At 39.0% G+C, this 19,763-nt stretch overlaps 1 protein-coding gene across 2 annotated transcripts in view; it reads right to left on the minus strand.

Moving 5' to 3' along the window:
• The window catches only part of NAA15 (N(alpha)-acetyltransferase 15, NatA auxiliary subunit), a 50,763-nt gene that overhangs the window by 14,504 nt on the left and 16,496 nt on the right, over positions 1–19,763 (minus strand). For both annotated transcript variants that reach the window (XM_021716790.1, XM_008066441.1), the window contains exons 7-14: positions 19,281–19,376; positions 18,999–19,105; positions 16,525–16,597; positions 13,825–13,994; positions 12,599–12,751; positions 11,975–12,103; positions 10,399–10,612; positions 6,531–6,724 (exon numbers count right to left, since the gene is read on the minus strand). In XM_021716790.1, coding sequence (XP_021572465.1) covers positions 6,531–6,724; positions 10,399–10,612; positions 11,975–12,103; positions 12,599–12,751; positions 13,825–13,994; positions 16,525–16,597; positions 18,999–19,105; positions 19,281–19,376 — 1,136 coding nt within the window. The remainder of the gene's footprint in view (positions 1–6,530; positions 6,725–10,398; positions 10,613–11,974; positions 12,104–12,598; positions 12,752–13,824; positions 13,995–16,524; positions 16,598–18,998; positions 19,106–19,280; positions 19,377–19,763) is intronic.

Raw genomic sequence — 19,763 nt, forward strand, 5'->3', positions numbered from 1 at the left:
TGAGGTGAGTGGATTGCCTGAGCCCAGGGGTTCGAGACCCACCTGGGCAGCGAGACCTCAGGTCGAGGTTGCGGTGGCCAGGAGTGGCCACTGCACTCCAGTCTGGGTGACAGAGTGAGACTCCAACAAGAAAAGAAAAGAACAGAAAAGAACAGAAATTAATTTAAATAAATAAATAAATGTCCAGTTCCATGCTGAACTGCCAATTTCACATTAAAAATAGTAAAATAAAAATCACTTACCAAGTCACCCAGAAAAATACTGTCATATTATAACCTCCCATAATCTAAAAGAAGGGATTTTGAACTCTAGAATTCCCCCCCCCCCACCCGCCATAGCCCACAGGAATTTAGAATTCTTAACTGATTTTAACCACAGATTTTACATCTCTGGAAAGAAACTCCAACAAGAAGGAAGCAGATAAAATAGAACCAGGAAAAGACAATAAGAAACATGCCAGATAACCAAAAGGAAAAAAAAGAAAAGAGATGTCAGACAGGATAAAGAGAAGCATAAAAGAAACTGCAGAGAGATCACTACGTGAATGAAGTTCTTCATAAGTCAAACACAGTGAAGTATTATTGAGCTACTCACAGTGGTACACTATCCATTCTATCTTGCTTTGTTCTACAGAAATGCATAAGTATTGAAATGATGTATTAACGGTGAGATGGCATTTGGATTTATATTTATAGAACTGTCCCTGCCTCCTTTGATTAGTTATGGTAATTATACACTTATCATTACTAGGCAGGTAGAATGGCATTCTGCTCCTATCATACTCCTGGCCTGAATACTGATGTGCAAGATACTGAAGTGGGGACGGGGAGCAACACTGTATTTATACGAAGGTCCCTGAACACCTGGATTCTATACCTGCTTTCTTTCATCACAGAGGCAATAAAACTTCAAACTCAATGAAAAATGGATTTGCCCTATCTGTCCAACGTGCTTCTGCCAATAGTCATGGTGGCTTCACCAAAACAGCATCTGGTCAAGGAAACTGTTTCACAGCATTAAAAAAACGAGTTAAGCAATGAATGATCTCTATGGGACCCTCCTTGTCTGTGTGTGAAAAGCAACTGGCCTTATAGGATGATAAAACAATCCATGAAAATCCCAGCTACAATGCCAGAATGTGTTGTTTAGAAGGATACACGCTCTAAACCAGAACCAGAAATATGTAACTCTGTCATTCTAATAACTGTAGATTCAGGAACCAAGAGATACAGGAGAAAATACGAGTCCCATAAGTATGCCTTTCTCGCACACTTGCCTCATGTGCCCATGACTCCACATTCTGCTGGGAGGAAATTTGTGGTACAAGGGCAGAAATGTTTCTACCAGAGAAATACAGAGAACTGAAAGCTGAAACAGTCACTCAGTATACAATCAAGCTTTTCTTTTTTTTTTTTTTTGAGTTGGAGTCTCACTCTGTCACCCAGACTGGAGTGCAGTAGCCGCTTCCGGCCACCGCAGCCTCGACCTGCTAGGCTCTGGCGATCCTTCCGCCTTAGCCCTCCAAGTAGCCAGAATTACAGGCATGCGCTACCACGCCCAGCTGATTTTTTGATTTATTGTAGAGACGAGGTCTCGCTGCCCAGGCGGGTCTCTAACCCGCGGGCTCAGGTAATCCACTCACCTCAGCCTCCCAAAGGCGCGGGATTACAGGCTGAGCCACCGAGCCCGGCTACAATCAAGCTTTTCATGCTCTAGGGGTACAGACTGAAAAGAGAATCAGTGAATTGACTGGGGGTGATTTACTATCAGGGAGATATGGCTACTACAAACTGGAAACAACGAGGACTGTAGGGAAGGTAAATCAATGAAAGTATCCCATTTGTATTTCGAGAAAAGCAAGAACTTGTACTCGGGGAGATAAAACAGAGAAATTAATCCCACCTGTAGTTCTAACAACCAAGAACATACTGTCCCCAAAGCAAGTCTAGGTCTGATGTTCCCACATGTAGTCTCAGTTTCTGTGTGTCCCCCAGAGGTAAGATTTTGTCAGGATTAAGTGTTTAAACATACTTACATAACCACAACGAATTTAACTACATTCTACATTTACTCATACATAACAACAGTACAGCATGTAATCAGGGATGTGGTTCTAAAATCAGTGTTTACAGATGGATGTAGTGGCTCATGTCTATAATTCCAGCATGAACCAGAAGTTCGAGACCAGCCTGGGCAACGTAGACTCCTGTCTCTACAAAAAAATTTAAAATTAGCTGAATGTGGCAGTACATGGCAGTAGTCCCAACTACTTGGGGGACTGAGGTGGGACCATCGCTTGAGCCCAGGAGTTGGAGACCGCAGTGGGCTATGATCATGCCACTGTACTCCAGATGGGTGACAGAGCAAGACCCTGTCTCTAAAAACCCATAATAAAAAATAAAAATAAAATCAGTGTTTACAAAAAATGAGACAAGCTATACTTGAAAATCTCAAGTTGAAAAGAGAAAGGCAGTGTGTAATCACAATCATCACAGCAAGTTGTTCACACCAAGAGAGGACATGAGAATTGAGAGGAACTATGGCAATAATACCTCATACTTGGGTTCCAATGTTCACTGAGGGGACTGATAGAATTACCAGCATTATGCTTATTCTTTGTCTTTCTTAAAGAAAATATTATATTCAGTCATGAAGAGTTGAATTCACCTAGGCTAAATGTATGTAGAACAAAACTGCCCTGTGCTTGATGGGCAATTTAAAATCTGCAATGACAATTAAAAAAATTTGTTTTTAAACTTATTTATTTTTGAGTCTGAGTCTCACTCTGCTGCCCAGGCTGGAGTGCAGTGGCATGCTCACAGCTGCAGTAGCCTCGAACTGCTGGGCTCAGGTGATCCTTGCACACCTCAGCCTTATAAGTAGCTGAAACTACAGGTGCGTGCCACCATGCCCACCTCATTTTGTGATATAATGTAGAGAAAAGGTCTCGCCAAGTTGTCCAGGCTGGTCTCGAACCCTTAGGCCAGGCAGTCCTCTCAACTTGGCCTCCCAAAGTACTGGGATTACAGGGGTGAGCAACTTCACCTGGCATAAGGGTAATTTTAATCATATGCAATTTTTAAATATATAAATGAACTTGAAATCTAATCCCTATGTTAGGATATAGTTAAGATATGTTGAACAGGAGAATATCTTTCTAACATAGCAATACTCATCATAGCAAAAATAGTTTAAAATGATTAAGCTCTTTACAGGAAGAATACTACACTGAGGACTGGTAGCCCTTGGAAGAAAGGTGTATGTATACAAAAGAAAAAATAATTCAGCTCAGATGCTCCTGACTGAAGCTGAACAAGAGATATAGTTTCCAACAACACCTCAGACTTACACTCCGTTAACTAAATATTAAATTTACTAACTGAACCCCCTCCCGTTGTCCTTTTCTCCTTTACTGGAATTGCTGCTAACTTAATAATGCTTTTATTTTATTTTATATATAGTCATATACTACATAATGACATTTCAGTCAACAAGGGGACCATATATGCAATGGTGGTTCAAGATTATAAAATCATATTTTCCCTGTACCTTTTCTATTTTAGAAACACAAATACCTACCAAGTGTTACAACTGCCTATTCAGGTCTGTAGCCTAGAAGCAATTGGCTAACCTATACAGCCTGGGAATTGGGGTGTGCAGTAGGCTAGACCATCCAGGCTTATGTAAATGCCGTCTATGATATTACCACAACAACAAAGTCACATAATGGTGCATTTCTTAGAATGCATCCCTGTTAAGTGATGCATAACTGCATATCACCTTGAATGAATTGGTGACACTAAATTTACTATCTACCATGGGGAAGAATGCAAAAAGACAGGTCGCCAAAAAGGCCGCTATGGACTGCTGAGCCAGCCTTGGCAGGCAGTTTTTCAACAGCCTGCAACACCTCTCCTAGTTATGACAACCACATTAGAGAAGTAATAAGCACAGATGCTACTAGATGGGGGCATCTTGGAGGACGTTAGTTGAGGAAGAGAAGGGTTTTATGTGCCCAACAGGTGAGAATAACATGTACTGAGGAGCAGTCTATGAAAAAGGTCACCTTCCACTAAGCTCCTTCCAAACAAAGTAGTCAGAAGCCCTCTCTATTTTGTTTCAAGACTCTACAACCTTAGCTACCAATAATCAGACCACAGTTTGACATCTGGTCCAAAGGCAGCCACAGCAGCCTGGACATAAGGACGACCTAACAGTCTTTATGAGGACTCTGCTCTGTAGATGCTCTCTGTATTAACCCTGACTAAACCATCCCAACAGATCCTCTCTCCTGAAGAACTGTATGAAGACATCAAGAGCGCCAAAGAACAAACTCATGAAGGAAAGTCATGGGATGAAGCGAAAAGCATGCAGAAAGAGTGGTGGCGGCAGGTTGTCAGGGAAGGTGGTACACATAGCCTGAAGGTAAAGTTCTGCCCTGATATCTCAAGTTTCTCCAAGAGGCCTTAAAGGTCCGTTTTCTGTGGTTTCTCACTTCTCTGTGTATTCTTCCAGTAAAATCCCAACAACACAGAGGTGATATGCTTGCTCCTGGCAGGTGTATAATTATTTGTAAAAAGGTGCCAATATACTCCTGTGAATAAAAACTAGATTTTTCCAGATTATTTTTCAAGAGACAGTCTTACTATGTCCTGCAGGCTGAAGTGCAGTAGCTATTCATAGGCATGATTACAATTCATAGCTCACGGCAGCCTCAAACTCCTGGCTCAAGCAGTCCTCCCGGTGCTTCAGCCTCCTGAGTCGCTAGAACCACAGGTGTATGCCTATATTTCTTTCTTTTTTTTTTTTTTTTGAGTTGGAGTCTCACTCTGTCGCCCAGACTGGAGTGCAGTGGCCGCTCCCGGCCACTGCAGGCTCGATCTGCTGGGCTCCGGTGATCCTTCCGCCTCAGCCTTCCGCGTAGCCAGAATTACAGGCACGCGCTACCACGCCCAGCTGATTTTTTTGATTTACTGTAGAGATGAAGTCTCGCTGCCCAGGCGGGTCTCAAACCTGCGGGCTCAGGCAATCCACTCACCTCAGCCTCCCAAAGGCGCGGGATTACAGGCTGAGCCACCAAGTCCGGCTTGTGCCTATATTTCTTAAAGCAACATTACTATGACGATGTGAAGTTACTGTCCCCCTGCTCTGGTACAATTCTAAACATATTCTCCAGTTCTCTTTGTTTAATATTATAATCTTCCTTAATTTTAGAACAGTCAAGGAAATGATTTTTAATTTTTACTTACTAGTGAGGCTAAAATAAAAGTCTATGGCAACGCACCTACTATATTGCTTTAACATAACAAATCATGCAGTTATTTTCATATAAAGAAGGAAGATGGCAGGTCGGGTATGGTGGTTCATGCCTATAATCCCAGCACTTTGGGAGGCCAAGGTGCGAAGACTGCCGGAGCCCAGGGGTTCGAGACCAGCCTGGGCAACTTGGTGAGACCTCACCTCTACAATAAATCAAAAAATTAACCGGGCGTGGTGGTACAGGCCTAGCATTCCAGCTACTTGAAGGCTGAGGTGGAAGGATCAGCTGAGCCCAGCAGTTGAGGCTGCGGTGGCCATGAGTGTACCACTGCACTCCAGCCTGGGTAACAGAGTGAGACTCTGACTCCAAAAAAAAAAAAAGAAGAAGAAAGATGATGGCAAGGGTCAAAAGAACGGGCACAGGAATTTTATTAATCAAAATGGCTCATGTGACAATGAATATCCTGGTTTCAGCTTAGTGGTTAAAACTGGCAAATCAGATTTCAGTTTGGAAAAGTATTTGGGGACTATAAAGATATTAGGTTCAAATGGGAAAGGCTAGTAAAAAAATACAGAGGGGGCCCCCAAAATGTATACACATTTTAAGAAAGGAAAAGTCTGTATTAAAATTGTAGATGAATATAAGTCATGTCTGATTTCTGCAATTATAGGAGGTATTCAAAATGGTTACTATCAGCATCCAGACACTTCTGATTATGATGAACTAAACTTAATACATAGGTAGCATCTGTTAAAATGTGTATACATTTTTGGGCACCTCTGGTAGTGTTAACTGACAACATGGCTAAGTGAGAGATACACTATAGTCCTCTGTTTATAACAAACTCAATTTGACCCAGACCATAAAAACTTGCAGGTTGCTTGCAACAGATACTAGATGCTTTACACATGTTTTCTCTAGTCCTAGTTAGGATTTTCTAAGTCCTATTTTATAGACGAGAAAACCACCAGAGAGGTTCGACAAAGTGTCCAACGGCACAGAGTGTAAGAGCTGATATCTGGACCCAGATCAGAAGGACTCACAAGTCAGAACTGTTCCCACCACACCACTCTCGACGACTCTGGACCAGAATCACCCACTCAAGAGTTAACCATGAAGTATGATCAGATACAAAACATTAAAGAAAGGAGACTCAAAGTTAAAACCATCCCAGCTTTAAGTCTGTCGTCAGCTGGTCAAGGCAGGCAGCACAGCATGCCCACAGCCAGCCGTGACGGGCACTCAGCTGTGCTCGACCCCCCGGGGGCACCTTGGCCAGCTTCTCGGGGATGAGCTCCTCTTTCGGCCCGCCAATCTCCTCATCGTCGTCATCCTTCTTCTTTTTCTGATTTCTCTGCTGCTTTTCTTTTTCTGCATTTTTTTTCTCTTCTTCTATTTGGGCTTTCTTTTGTGCTCTTCTTTGTTTATTACGCAGCTTCTTTAGTTCTTTATCAGACATATTTGCTGAAGGCAAGAAGTGTTAATTAGTGAAAGTATAAGCATTTAAACCAGATTAGTAATTATCAACTATTACTTAATATTCCCAAACTCCCATAAAAGATGCATAGTGCATGTAAATGTGCCTGTATTAACTACACATTTTTTTTTTTTTTTGAGTTGGACTCTTACTCCGCCACCCAGGCTGGAGTATAGTGGCACACTCACAGCCACCAGTCTTGACCTGCTGACCTCAGGTGATCCTTCTGCCTCAGCCTCCCAAGTAGCTGGAACTACAGGCATGCGCCACCATGGCCCGGCAATTTTTCGATTTATTGTAGAGACGAGGTCTCGCCAAAGTTACCCAGGCTGGTCACGAACCCCTGGACTGACAATTCTCTCACCTCCATCTCCCAAAGTACTGGGATTACAAGTCACCGCATCCGGTTGTACCTAGACTTTTAAGGTTCCACACTGAATAGAAAACAACGTAACCACTTCAGAAAACTTTGAAACCAGGTGGGGTATGCATGTAAGCATACAATTATGGCAAAAATCTGAGTTACTCTAATTATATTAAACTACTTGCCACTCTATGAATGTAATAAGAAGTTAGACAACTCGATGGCTTTGGAGGGCTACGCTTCCCTTAGTTGTGCCTTCTCTAACCTGGCCAAATAGTTATTCATTCTTTTTTCCGTGCTGCCACTATGTCTAATGCATTTTGCTTATATACCTGTCTCTCTTTCAGACTATGAGCTATTTGGTAAAAGAGACTGAGATCCTGTCTTACTTGTAATCTTTATATGCTCAGGGCCTAGCAGCATACCAAAGCACACAGAAAACACTCAAATAAACAGAATAAGCAAATAACTATGGTAAATGGTAATTTGGTATTGAAAATGAACAATACCCGTAGAAGTGTAAACTATAAAATATCTTGAAAGAAAGACTGAAAACCACAGGTAAATTTGCTATACTGAAAAATGTATACTGTTTAGAGTTCAAGCAACAAATTTGAGAGCTAGTATTCATTTGGATAATGCTTGTTAATATTGAGAAATGAAAGAAATCATTCCAAAATAGGCCACCACTGTGATTTCAAAATATACCCCCAAATTCTTCCCTTCAAAAAGCAGAGCCTGTATATCCCTCTTCCCTTAAATGTGGGTTATACTTACTGACTCACTTGAAATGAATAGAATGCACTAGAAACCAAGGTACGTAACAGCAATATTAGGACAAGAAAACACACTACCGGTTCCTCCTTTCTTCTCCTGAATCTCTCAGGGGAAGTCAGCTGCCATGCTGTGAAGAAGCTCAACCAATCCATAGAAAGACCCATGTGGCCAGGAACAGAGGCCTCTGGCCATGAGAACAAGTCATCTTGGAACCCAAGATGACCTCAAACCCAAGTCAGCCTCAGATGCCCTCGCTGACATCCCCACTTCAACCTCCTGGGAGGCTGAGACTTCAGAACGATACACCTCAGTGATTTCTGAATTTCTGGTCCACAGTGACTTTTGGACAATACATGCTTACTGAAAGCTGCTATGTTTCTGAGTAATTTGTTTAGCAACAATCGATTAGTAGTGTGGATTTTGGTATCTGGAAGTGGGCTACTGCTCTAACCAAGACCTAAACTATAGGAGTAACTTTGGAAACAGGGAGTGGCAAAAGGTAGACAAGACTCTGAGGAGAGCTTCAGTGTGAGTGTAAAAGAGTCCTGGACTGTTCACATAGAGTTGGACTTGGAGGAGGCTGCAGGTAAAGGCTTAAAAGTGAAGGATATGTTGCAGTCACCGGGGCAGAAAACTTAGCACCAGTATTATAAAATGTCTCCGACAAACTGACTGCACTGAGGTGATTGTGAGCAAAGTGTTGAAGGTGGCACCTGCTGCTTATCGTAAAACACAAGAGACAAAACTAAAGGAAAAGGTAGGGATTTGATGCTTTTGGAAACTTAGACTGCAGAAGTGCTGCTGGGCAGAAGTCAAACTCAGGGCATTGTCAGGAAAACACGTGAGGAGGGAAAGCAAATCTTTAAAATGTTTTGCTAGATCCACAATTCAGAATATGGTGGTGCCTTACTAGACAGCCTCAAGAAAGGCACTTTAAAAATGTTAAGGGTATAACTCACACACCCTCTCAAATAGTACAGCTTCTAAGAAACCAAAGGCGTGCACTCCTCCACAGAAGCCCAAGCACACGTGGATTCCAATATAATGCATAAATCATGACGTTTCAAAGAGAATAGTAGGGGGAGAAACACAGTCAATTTGGATGGAAAGGATCGTAGATGCTACAAAATGAAAAATATGCCTTTAGACCCCCAAAATTTTACAACTCAGTTGCAAACAAATGCTAACTTTCCAAAGAAAGAAAGATGACACAGAAAAAAGCTACACGCAGCACTTGGGAGGCTGAAGTGAGAGGTTCGAGACCAGCCTGGGCAACTTGGCAAGACCTCACCAAGCCAGGCATGGTGGCACATGTCTGTGGTTCCAGCTCTTTGGAAGGCTGAGGCAGAAGGATTGCAGGTTGAGGCTGCAGTGGCCATGAAGAGTGACACTGCACTCCAGCCTGGGCGACAGAGTGAGACTCCAACCAAACAAACAAAAAAAAGCTATACTCAAGGAGCCGCATAAACACCAGCACCTGATTTATATGATAATATTCTGGACTTTAAGCTAATGCTGTAATAGAATAAGACTTCTGAAGGTTTTGGAAAGGCTAACAATATTTTGCATATAAAAATAACATATACTAGGGTCAAGCATGGAGGTTCACGCCTATGGCCCCAGCACTTTGGGAGGCCGAGGTGGGTAGGTTGCTTGAGCCCAGAAGTTCAAGACCAGCACAGGCAACATCATGAGACCTCTTCTCTACAAAAAAAATCAAAATATTAGTCAGGTTTGGTATTGCACGCCTGTCATCTCAGCTACTGGGAGGCTGAGGCAGAAGATTCAAAAGCTCTTCAGCAGCAGGAAGGATGCAAAAAAGTAGCTAAGTCAGAAGGGAAGAAAAAACCTGACACATTCTTTATGCCCCAACTCCTAAAGCATTTTTGCCACCAGTAAGCCACAAAATATTTGGACACATATATTCTTCTACATGCAAGACTCCTTTCATTCTGAGGTTCTTTTCCAAATAACTGTCCAGGGAGGACATCTCCCTAGTTATCGGGATACCCTGCTATAAAAACGGTACCTTAAAAATGGGTCAAATGATAAGTCACTGGGCAATTTTCCTAGCTTGATTCCAAGCTGGCTTTTAATGGTCAAGCAATGTTCATCTTTTTGTAGGTAAACTGTAAATTACTATTAAAAAAGAGGAATAACCAGTTATACTAATAGGCAATGCTAATGTAGAGTTCCAACACTAATTATACAGTTGCAATCTATAGCACTCTAAAGTAGTTACCATTTATACTATTGGATAAATGAGATATTCACTGCAAAACTCATGAAATGCAAGTTTCTTAAATGCTTATGAACTATCACAAATTAAATTCTTGCTTAACTTGGAAGTACAAAAGTAAATATTACCCTTTGTGGCTTAAAAAATTCACAAAATCACCATCATATCCTAACCTTGTGTAACATCTTCCCATAAAGCAACCCTCAAGAAAAATATCCATTACTAAAAAACATACACATCCACATCCACACCAGAGCACATAAGAACTCAGACTATTATACCTGTATCAGCTTCATGTTCTTTATTTTCATCTGTAAGGGGGTTGTCATGAAGCTTCAAATAGATCTCTATAGCAATTCTTGCTGCCTTGAAGTAAAATGGATGCTGTCGAAGTACATCTTCTAGTTTTAATAAGTCCACATATGATCTAAGGGTAATCTTCCTCATACAGTATGTATGAAAGTCAAACTGGTCGTCAGTGATTTCTATAAAATGCTAACAAAATTACCTTTTTATTATATTGAAGTATAAAAATCTCTAAGAAAGCTATAAAATCAAAGTCTTGGAATTACTTGTTTCTGTGGCATGAAAAAAATCAGTTAAATAAAAAATTAAAAATCAGAATTCTTAATAGAAATACTGTGCATTTCAAATAAGCAAATAAAGTGGACCATCACCTAAAACAGGATATGACATACAGCAGGCAATGAATTATTTGTTGAACAGAAGGGATGCTTTAAATAAATATACATATATTTCTTCCTTAATCATACTTCAAGCTATTATGACAATATCAAACATAATTTATTAGTATATAATGATGCAACAAAGAAGATTCACATATTAAACATTGAGTTTTAATATTCAGAAGAATTTGCAAAGGATTATGATTATGTACTTGGAAATTTTTTTGAGGATACAAATCTGAATCCTACATAGTGTGACTCAGGTAAGTAGGAAAAAATCAATTAGCAAGTAAGTCAAGCACCCAAGAGCGTACACATTTCAACTAAGCTCTGGTGTTCTATACTTGACAGTATTACAAATGTGAAATTAATTTTAAAACTGTATCTGTGAAAAACACACACAACAAAGGGAAAGCCAATTACTAGTCATAGAAATGAGTCAAAAGTGAAGAGGACTAAGAAAACAATGATCTTATCTGAATACGAAGAATTACATTGGCTACAGAAACATTCTGTCTTATCAAGTGTACAAGGCATCACCAATCAACCCCACTACAAACAGGCTTCCAGGATTACCTCATAGGCTTTGTATGTACTACTGAAGTAGCACAAAGCTGAAAGAAAGGCTCAAAAAAAAAAAAAAATCAATAAAAACAGCCAAGATACAAAATTTCCAAGTTTTTAAGAATTATTACAGAAGAATAGACAATAGGCCAGGATTGGTGGCTTAGCCTGTAATTCCAGCACTTTGGGAGGCCAAGGCGAATGGATTGCCTGAGTCTGCAGGTTCGAGACCAGCCTGGACAACTTGGTGAAGACCTCATCTCTACAACAAAATAAAAAATAGCCGGGTGTGGTAGCGCACAACTGTAGTTCTGGCTACTCAGAAGGCTGAGGCAGAAGGATTGCTGGAGCCCAGAAGGTCGACGCTGGGGTGGCCGTGAGCGTGTGTGCCACCGCACTCCAGCCTGAGCGAAGGAGTAAGACTTTAACTCAAAATAAATAAATAAAAGAATAGACAAAAGAAGAGCTGGCTGAAAATATAGTCTGTAAATGAATACCAATTCTGAAAATCACCTGTGAATTATGAAAAGGGAGAAAAAAACCATGCAATTTGCCCCAAACCATAAACAAAACAAGTTGAGAAGACTCTTATGTAAAAGGTACTTACTCTCTCAATCTCATGACATTTCTTAAGTGCTTCACCAAATTTATTCATTGCTTTATAAGCCTGGGCACATTCTGTCTGGAACCACATGCACTGCATCTCATTCAAGTTCTCTACTGCTGATGTTCCTTCCTATATGAAAGTCACATATATTCAAGACCATTTCTGAGACATCCTTCCAGCAAAGGATTTAAAAAGAAAAAGATGTTCAACTGATTTGAATTCTTTCCAAGTTTTTATTTTTTAACCATTTTTTACTAGTAAAAGGGACTAGTTAATGTGTGAAAGCAAATGAAATTCCCTAACCACTAAAAATACAGTTTTGTGATTAAACAATAGTCTACATAATTGAGGGTGAGGATTAACATAAGAGAAGCACAGCAGGTATTCAGTAAACATTAGCTCTTTTAACCCCTAAAAAGTTCATCTGAATGTACATCAATATAAACCAAAGTTTACCAATTTACTGTACAACTATCAAAAAGGAAAATCTTTTATATCAATATTTATTTCAGTTTTTTCTGATATGGGGGTTTAGCTGAAATCTGGGTTGCTCTGATATTGAAAGTATTAAAAGCAAATGCTGAAAAATGCCCGTTCATTTGTAAGAATACGAGCTATACAAACCCTTGTAAACTTTGAGCACATTTCTTCAGCTTCTTTAATCAGATTGGCTTTGAGCATGTACTTTGCACATTTGGAGTTGATAAATCTGTCTGCTGTGTCCAAGGCCTGGGCCTCATCCATCCACCTCGCAGCTTCTTTAATATTCCCAGCATGCTTACAAGGTAAAAAAGCAAAATAAGCCAGTAAGTATGCTACTTTTACTGTGTAGATAATTTGTTACCTGTTGATAATACAAAAGAAAGAAAAGGTATTCCTCTGACTCTTAAGACGCTAATCAATGTAAACTCATGCATTCTTACATAACGTAAGTTCTGATACCTTTCTAGATGTCCAGAGATGCATGCAGGCTCTCTGACAAAAAAGACTTATTTCAATGGTTGTATCTACTCTGTTATACCCCCATTGCCTACAACAGTGCCAGGCACATAGTAAAAATAAAAAAAGAATTGTTAAAACAAAGTGTAATAAAAGAAATCTTTAAGTCAGAACAACATAATTCAATGTAAGAGTCATAAAAGGCAAATGGATGGTCAAATTTCTACCCCAAAGGAACCATGGAAACATTACTGATTAGGGCCATTAGTAGATACTCCCCAATGATCCTTATTCTAATTTACCTAACTAGTCCATTAGGCAAAGCCACAAAACTGATGAACATAACTTGGCTTTTAAAAGTTCTAAAATAAGCTGGGAGCAGTGGCTCACGTCTATAATCCAGCACTCTGGGAGGCCGAAGTAGGAGGATCACTTGAGCTCAGAAGTTCAAAACTAGTCTAGGCAACATAGTGAGGCCTTGTCTCTTAAAAAAAAAAAAAAAAGCCAGCATAGTGTCACATGTCTGCAGTCCCAGCTACTCAGGAGGCTAACCAGGAGTACAGCTCAAGAGCTGAAGGCTGTAGTGAGCCATAATCATGCCACTGCAACTCCAGCCTGGGAAACAGTGAAACCCAGACTAAAAAATAAAAATAAAATAAAAAATAGTAAATATTTTTAAAGTATTACTTCATTTCATCATTTTCTTACTAAGTAAATTATTGGTTTATAATCACTTCAACTAACATGACCATGACAATAAAAATGATCAGACTGAGATATGTACTAGACTTGTTATTTCGTGTTTTTTGAATCATCAAATGTCATTCCTCTTTTGTGCAGAATGCATAAAATATTTTTTTTGAAAATGACGTCTCATTACCTTATAAGAAAATAGGAAAAAGGATTTCTACCTTATAGATTTTAGCTTTCACAAGAAAGAGTTCTATCAACGTAGGTGTACTTTCAATAGCTGTATTTATATATTCCAGAGCAATAGATGGCTGACCAATTTTGTCATAATGCTGTGCCAAGTAGTACTGGACCCAAAGTAATGTAGTTGGTGGTTCCTCCTTTCCATCATCTTTGAAAAGTAGGGGAGGAGGGAAACAGGGAGAAGAAACCAAGATTAGGCATGACATGTATTAAGAGAGTATTCCCCCAAATGGTTCCTCTGTCTCTTTACAAGGAGAATAGTTTGTTTATATATCTAGCTACAAGACTACCCCATGTCTGAAGATCTTTGGAAGGGACCACGTTTCCTTCTTATAGCCCCTAGCATGATGCCTCGCATTCAATAACTTTATAGAACAAATATGGGCAATAAAGATCTAAGATATAACTGCCTAAAAAGAAAACCGAAAGGGGTGGGGAGAGATGACCTGTACTAGAACTATGAGAGTTTACTGATCATAATGTTATTTATGAAGGGGGAATAAAATTTTTTTAAATTTTCATTAATGTGAGGTTTAAAAAAAACATAAGAAAAGCTCTGACCACTTGACTTTCCAGCTAATGCACTAAACTATACATAAATATACTTGTTATGTGGTTATTCTAAATTCTGGTGATTATATTCTCAATAAATGCTAATATTATGCTGAATATGCAGAGAAACCTCATTTAAGTCAAATAAAACTATATCCCAAATTTGCGACGACAAAAAAAATCCTTGTTCTATGTTTTAGTTCACGATTTAACTTTAATATGCTCAAAAGAAAATGTGTAAGTTAAATATACAACCCACACATTAAAAAATACTTTTTTTTATACAAATTTCTAAAATCTGAGAACCATTATTTACTTTCAAAGAAAGCAATGGTTTGTTTGTATTCTTCCTAGTCAAAGCAGGATGGCTCAGTGGACAAACAACAGGAGTGGAACTCACCAACTCCTCATCTGATAGATCTGCAACAAAAGTGCTGCATATTCTTGGGCATGTCACTGAGCCTCTTCCACATTTGTAAAATAGGTAGGAAAATGCTGACAATCAAAGGAACATCAGGATGATTAACCAATGAAACCATGGTAACGCCTTTTGAAAACTATGATTAAGATTAATCTGAGACCTAGAAACAATGACCAACCCAAAAGCAATGAGCACCCCAGCTCCCCTACTGGGCTTTCTCATTAGAGGAACCAGAACTCCCTGGAAAGACATCTCATTCCAGATCTGCAGTGGCAGCATACAAGATAAACTGGACGGTCCTGTCTCACTAAACAGCAAAGAAGCTACCAACTAATACCATGGTATGTTACGAATGGGACCAGTTGAGATTTAAAACATCAAGTCTGCTGAAATCCACGAATTCAAAATATTTTCTAAAACTCTACTTGCCATCTTTGAAGAATGCTACTGAAATAATTCATTATTTTGAAAACTGGTAAAGAATGTTTTAAAAGTAGGGAAGAAAAACCCCATTTAACAGACTTTTCCTATACAAACTGAAATGCTGGGTAAGTAGATAACAGAGGAAGGGAAATTTCTCTTCTAAGATAATAAAGAATAACAGAACATCATCAGATGGTAATTCTCAACAGTTGCTAACGTGAGACAAGAAAACACGACATGCCTATTGATAGAAGAAAATACCACTGCCTGTAAAATAATCTTCTTCACCTTTCTTATCTTTTAAAAAAACAAAAGCAAAGCCACCAAAAAAATATTGAGTCTCGTCAAACCTCTCATTGGCCCTACCCCGTAGAAGATTCTGCCTGAGAGACACGTTCTGCGTCTTCCCTGCCCGACATGGTGGGCATCGGGTACATAGGGCTACTGAGCAGCACCTGAAATTGGCTGCTACAATTGAGGAACTGGGTTTTTTATTTTTTTGAAAGTTCAATTAACCACTGTGACTAGACAGCACACTTCCATCAACTACCAATTTACAGGAAATTCAGAGGACAAAGGAATAATGTGTTAAGCACATTTATGGGGTACATAAAGTAGAATCTAGACTGGGAAAACTAAAAAAAAAAAGTATTCGTTACTTTGCAGAAAAGAAATGGGAGAGAAGAAACTTAACAGATTAAAAAAGACTTAAGACACATATCAATGAAACTCAAAGGTATAAATCTTATCTGGATCTTCATTCAAGCTTCAAAAAAGGAAAGGAAAATCATACATTTATAATATAACTGAAAATGTGAACATGAGTTGGATATTTGATGCTAAGGAAGAATTAATTTTCAGACATGATAATGGTCTTATGGTTCTGTTGCAGGTTACTGAAATATTCATGGATGAAATGATGTGATGCTGAAATCTGTTTCAGAATAATACAGGAGGAGATGAGAAGAGGTGAGGATATAAATAAGTTTGATCTTGAATTACAAATTACTGAGCCTGAGTGCTGAGTAAACGGAGGATCATTTGGTTTTGTAGATGTTTTAAATTTTGTATAAAATTTTTTTGAATAAACAACCACAATTCCCTTCTAAATAAGTATTGTCACATAGCATACAAAGTAATGGATCTCTCTCGAAGGGAAAACACATTGAAACGCACTATGTTTACTGCCTAAATGATTAATAATACTGACCTTCTGATTAAGACTTTCATAATGTATTCAAATATTCAAGATGTTTTTAAAACACAAAACATGAGCACTTACCATTGGGGTTAAATAACCGGCAGCTTTTTAGGGAGGTTTCATAACCAACTACTAATTCTTCTATAATTGCCACCTAGAATACAAACACACAGACACACTTTAGTAGAAGAAAATATAGCTACTATGCTTGTATAAAATGTGTTACTTTCTGTTAAAGGACTAATAAACACTCCAACATACCCACATCCCTTTATAAACCTTTTAACCTCTGGATAAAAATTTAAAAATAAAGCACACATTTGAGCAGGTATACATAAGACATAACTTTCTAAAAATTTCTCGGTAAACTCCTTTTCCCTGCTAGAAAATAAAACATTCCGTTGAACCAGAAATCAGGAAATGGTCGGAGAGAAAGAGGTAATGTCGTGGGTGATTTATATCTTGATTTGTTTTTATCTCTAATCACATAAATAACACTCACGGTTAATATTTGTCCTGGAGAATCGAGAATTAAATGCTATGTGAAGAGAGAAACTCCATAAGTGGATGACAGTAATCAACTCTCAACTTCACAATCCAGGGGAAAACATTTGTAAAACTGAAACGCAGAACAGTGGGTGAGCTGCTGAGGTTCAGCAGAATGAGAGGCTGGCCAGCTTCTGGTTTCTCCTGAGTCTTGTCTACACGACTTGCTCCTGGCTTCTGGAGAGATCTGTGAATACTTTTTATTAACTTTCTTGGGTGTTTAACACCCCCCCACACCCCCGATGGATTCCTGTGACTACAGAGGCCCTCTTAAACGACCTCCACTTAACGGGCTTCGCAGATGCACACCAGCTGTCTCCACAGCCTCAATCAACTGCAGAGACAGAAGGACGCAGCAAGGTCATTCTGGTGCGCTGTGCTCTCCTCCCAGAGGACGAGCTCCACGCTGACTAAGACTCAACTTGCTTTCCTCAAACCTGTTAGGATCAGTGCCATTGATCATCCTAATGGCAGAATTTAATTCAATACTATGTAAACTTAACAAATGAGAATAAATAACAAATGAGAACAAAGAGAACTGTTTCATAAGTAGAATATCATTTTAGCCAATTCAGATGTAAATTAGAAAACTATAACTAGAAGAAAATCATAAAGATAAAGAATTCTATACTTAAGACAGCTTCACAACCATCAAATTCTCACTCTTCCAAAACTGGAAATAACAATCATAGTTTATGGATGTGATTTACACAACACAAAAAGTAAGAGCATCAATAAAGCCCATACCTTGGGCCTCTCAACAAAAAACTGGCAAGTAATAAGCACATTATGTATGTAATGTATTCAATGTCTTTAATTTGTTCCATCTTTGATTTTTTTTTTTGAGTTAGAGTCTCACTGTCCCCCAGGCTGGAACGCAGTGGCACACTCATGATCACCCCAGCATCGATCTGTTGGGCTCTAGCGATCTTTCCACTTCAGCCTTCCAAGTAGCTGGAACTACAGACGTGCGATACCACACCCGGCTAATTTTTTTTTTTTTAATCTCTTGTAGGGATAAAGTCTCACCAAGTTCCCTGGGCTGGTCATGAACCCGTAGGCTCAGGCAATCCATTCAACTCAACCTCCCAAAGTACTGGGATTACAGGCTGAGCCACAGAGTCCAGCCCATCTTTGATTCTTCAGTGTAACTGATTTTTTAAAAATCCAACCAACATGTCTTGATGACACTGTATTTATAAGCAAAATAATCTAAATTAAGATTAAGCCAGGCGCAGTGGCTCACAGCTATAATCCCAGCACTTTGTGAGGTGGCAGCAAGAGGACTGCCTGAGCTCAGGGGTTTGAGACCAGCCTGAGAAACTTGGTGAGATCTTGTCTGCATAATAAATCAAAAAATTAGCTGGATGAGGTGACGTGTGCCTGTGGTTCCAGCTAACTGAAAAACTGAGGGGGAAAGATCACCTGAGCCCAGCATGTCGAGGTTGCAGTGACCATGAGCATGCCACTGCAATACAGCCTGGACGACAGAGACTGACTCAAAAGGAAAAAAAAAAAAAAAGGATTAAAATACCCTCTAAACAAGTACTTTGGATATTATAACACAGCTGAAAAAGTAAGCTGACTTACTAGGACAACAAACTCTTCTGACAGAACTTTTTTCTACCAAATAAAAAAGGAGAGAAAGATCACTAAGATAAAACTTAAGTTAAAAAAAAAAAAGAAATCACTTATGGCTTCTATCCATGAACAGGGATTACAGAAAACGCTGAAGAATCATTACCCTATCAACTTTTCATAGCCTAAACTAATTCAAGGTAGACAGCAAAAACAAAACCCAAAAAACAACAAGCACTAAGTTACTGGGCTAAAGAGGAAAAGAGATTGAAAAGGAAAAAAGAGGAATTAGGAGTATTTAAAGTGCAGGCCAGGAAAGCTGGTACCAAATTCACAAGACAAGTACTACTGTGTTCAGATCATCAACAATCAACCCTTCCAAAACTGAGCACAGGAATGATAGCCAAACAAAAACGCTGTCTCATACTTACCTTTTCTTTATCTTTGTATAATGATCTCAAAGTATTGAAGACAGGTGGGCATCCCTTGCTGAAATTCATCCTTAGGAACTTATCCAGGCATTCTTTAAACTTCTCACCTTGGAAGAGAAAAATCCTGTTGGTTTACATTTACCAACTATTCACTGACTGACACTGACTAGAATCCTTAGGCAACTCTAATTATATACGTCTTAAGCTAAAAACACAAACTCATACTTACAACCAAGAAAGGAAAAACGGTCTTTTCATTCCTTTGCAATTGTTTCCACTCACCAGATAAAAAGTTTAATGGCAGCCTTCTTGGCACCAGTCCCCTGGGATATTTAGTCCAGGCCTCCTCATAAATTTTTAGCCGTTCTAACATATTAGCTGCAGACAAAGAAAAAATTTTTATATTTAATTATAAATTATATATTTTCCTGGCAAATTACAAATTTCTCAAAGTATATAAAAATTACATTAAGAAGAAAATTTGAAGATGAGAACAAAAAATTATGTATAATCTTATCAATGAAGCATGTCAACAATCATTTTAGGATATTTCTTTTCAACATTTTTCATAGTTTAAATGCATATCAAATCCACAACTTTCAGGAGCCAGTGCTACTTCAGCTACTCCTTTACTGAGTTCTGAAAATGTCATTGTCATCTGTTTCCATGTGCTGCTTCTCCTACAGTTCTCTTTAGCTTCTCCCTCCAATTTATTTTAGAGTTTTAGAATATATTCCTATTTTCCAGTTTTCCGTTTCTTTCATA

This window comes from Carlito syrichta, unplaced genomic scaffold (assembly GCF_000164805.1).
Source record: "Carlito syrichta isolate Samal-C Ts95f unplaced genomic scaffold, Tarsius_syrichta-2.0.1 Scaffold308923, whole genome shotgun sequence".
Taxonomy (NCBI): domain Eukaryota; kingdom Metazoa; phylum Chordata; class Mammalia; order Primates; family Tarsiidae; genus Carlito; species Carlito syrichta.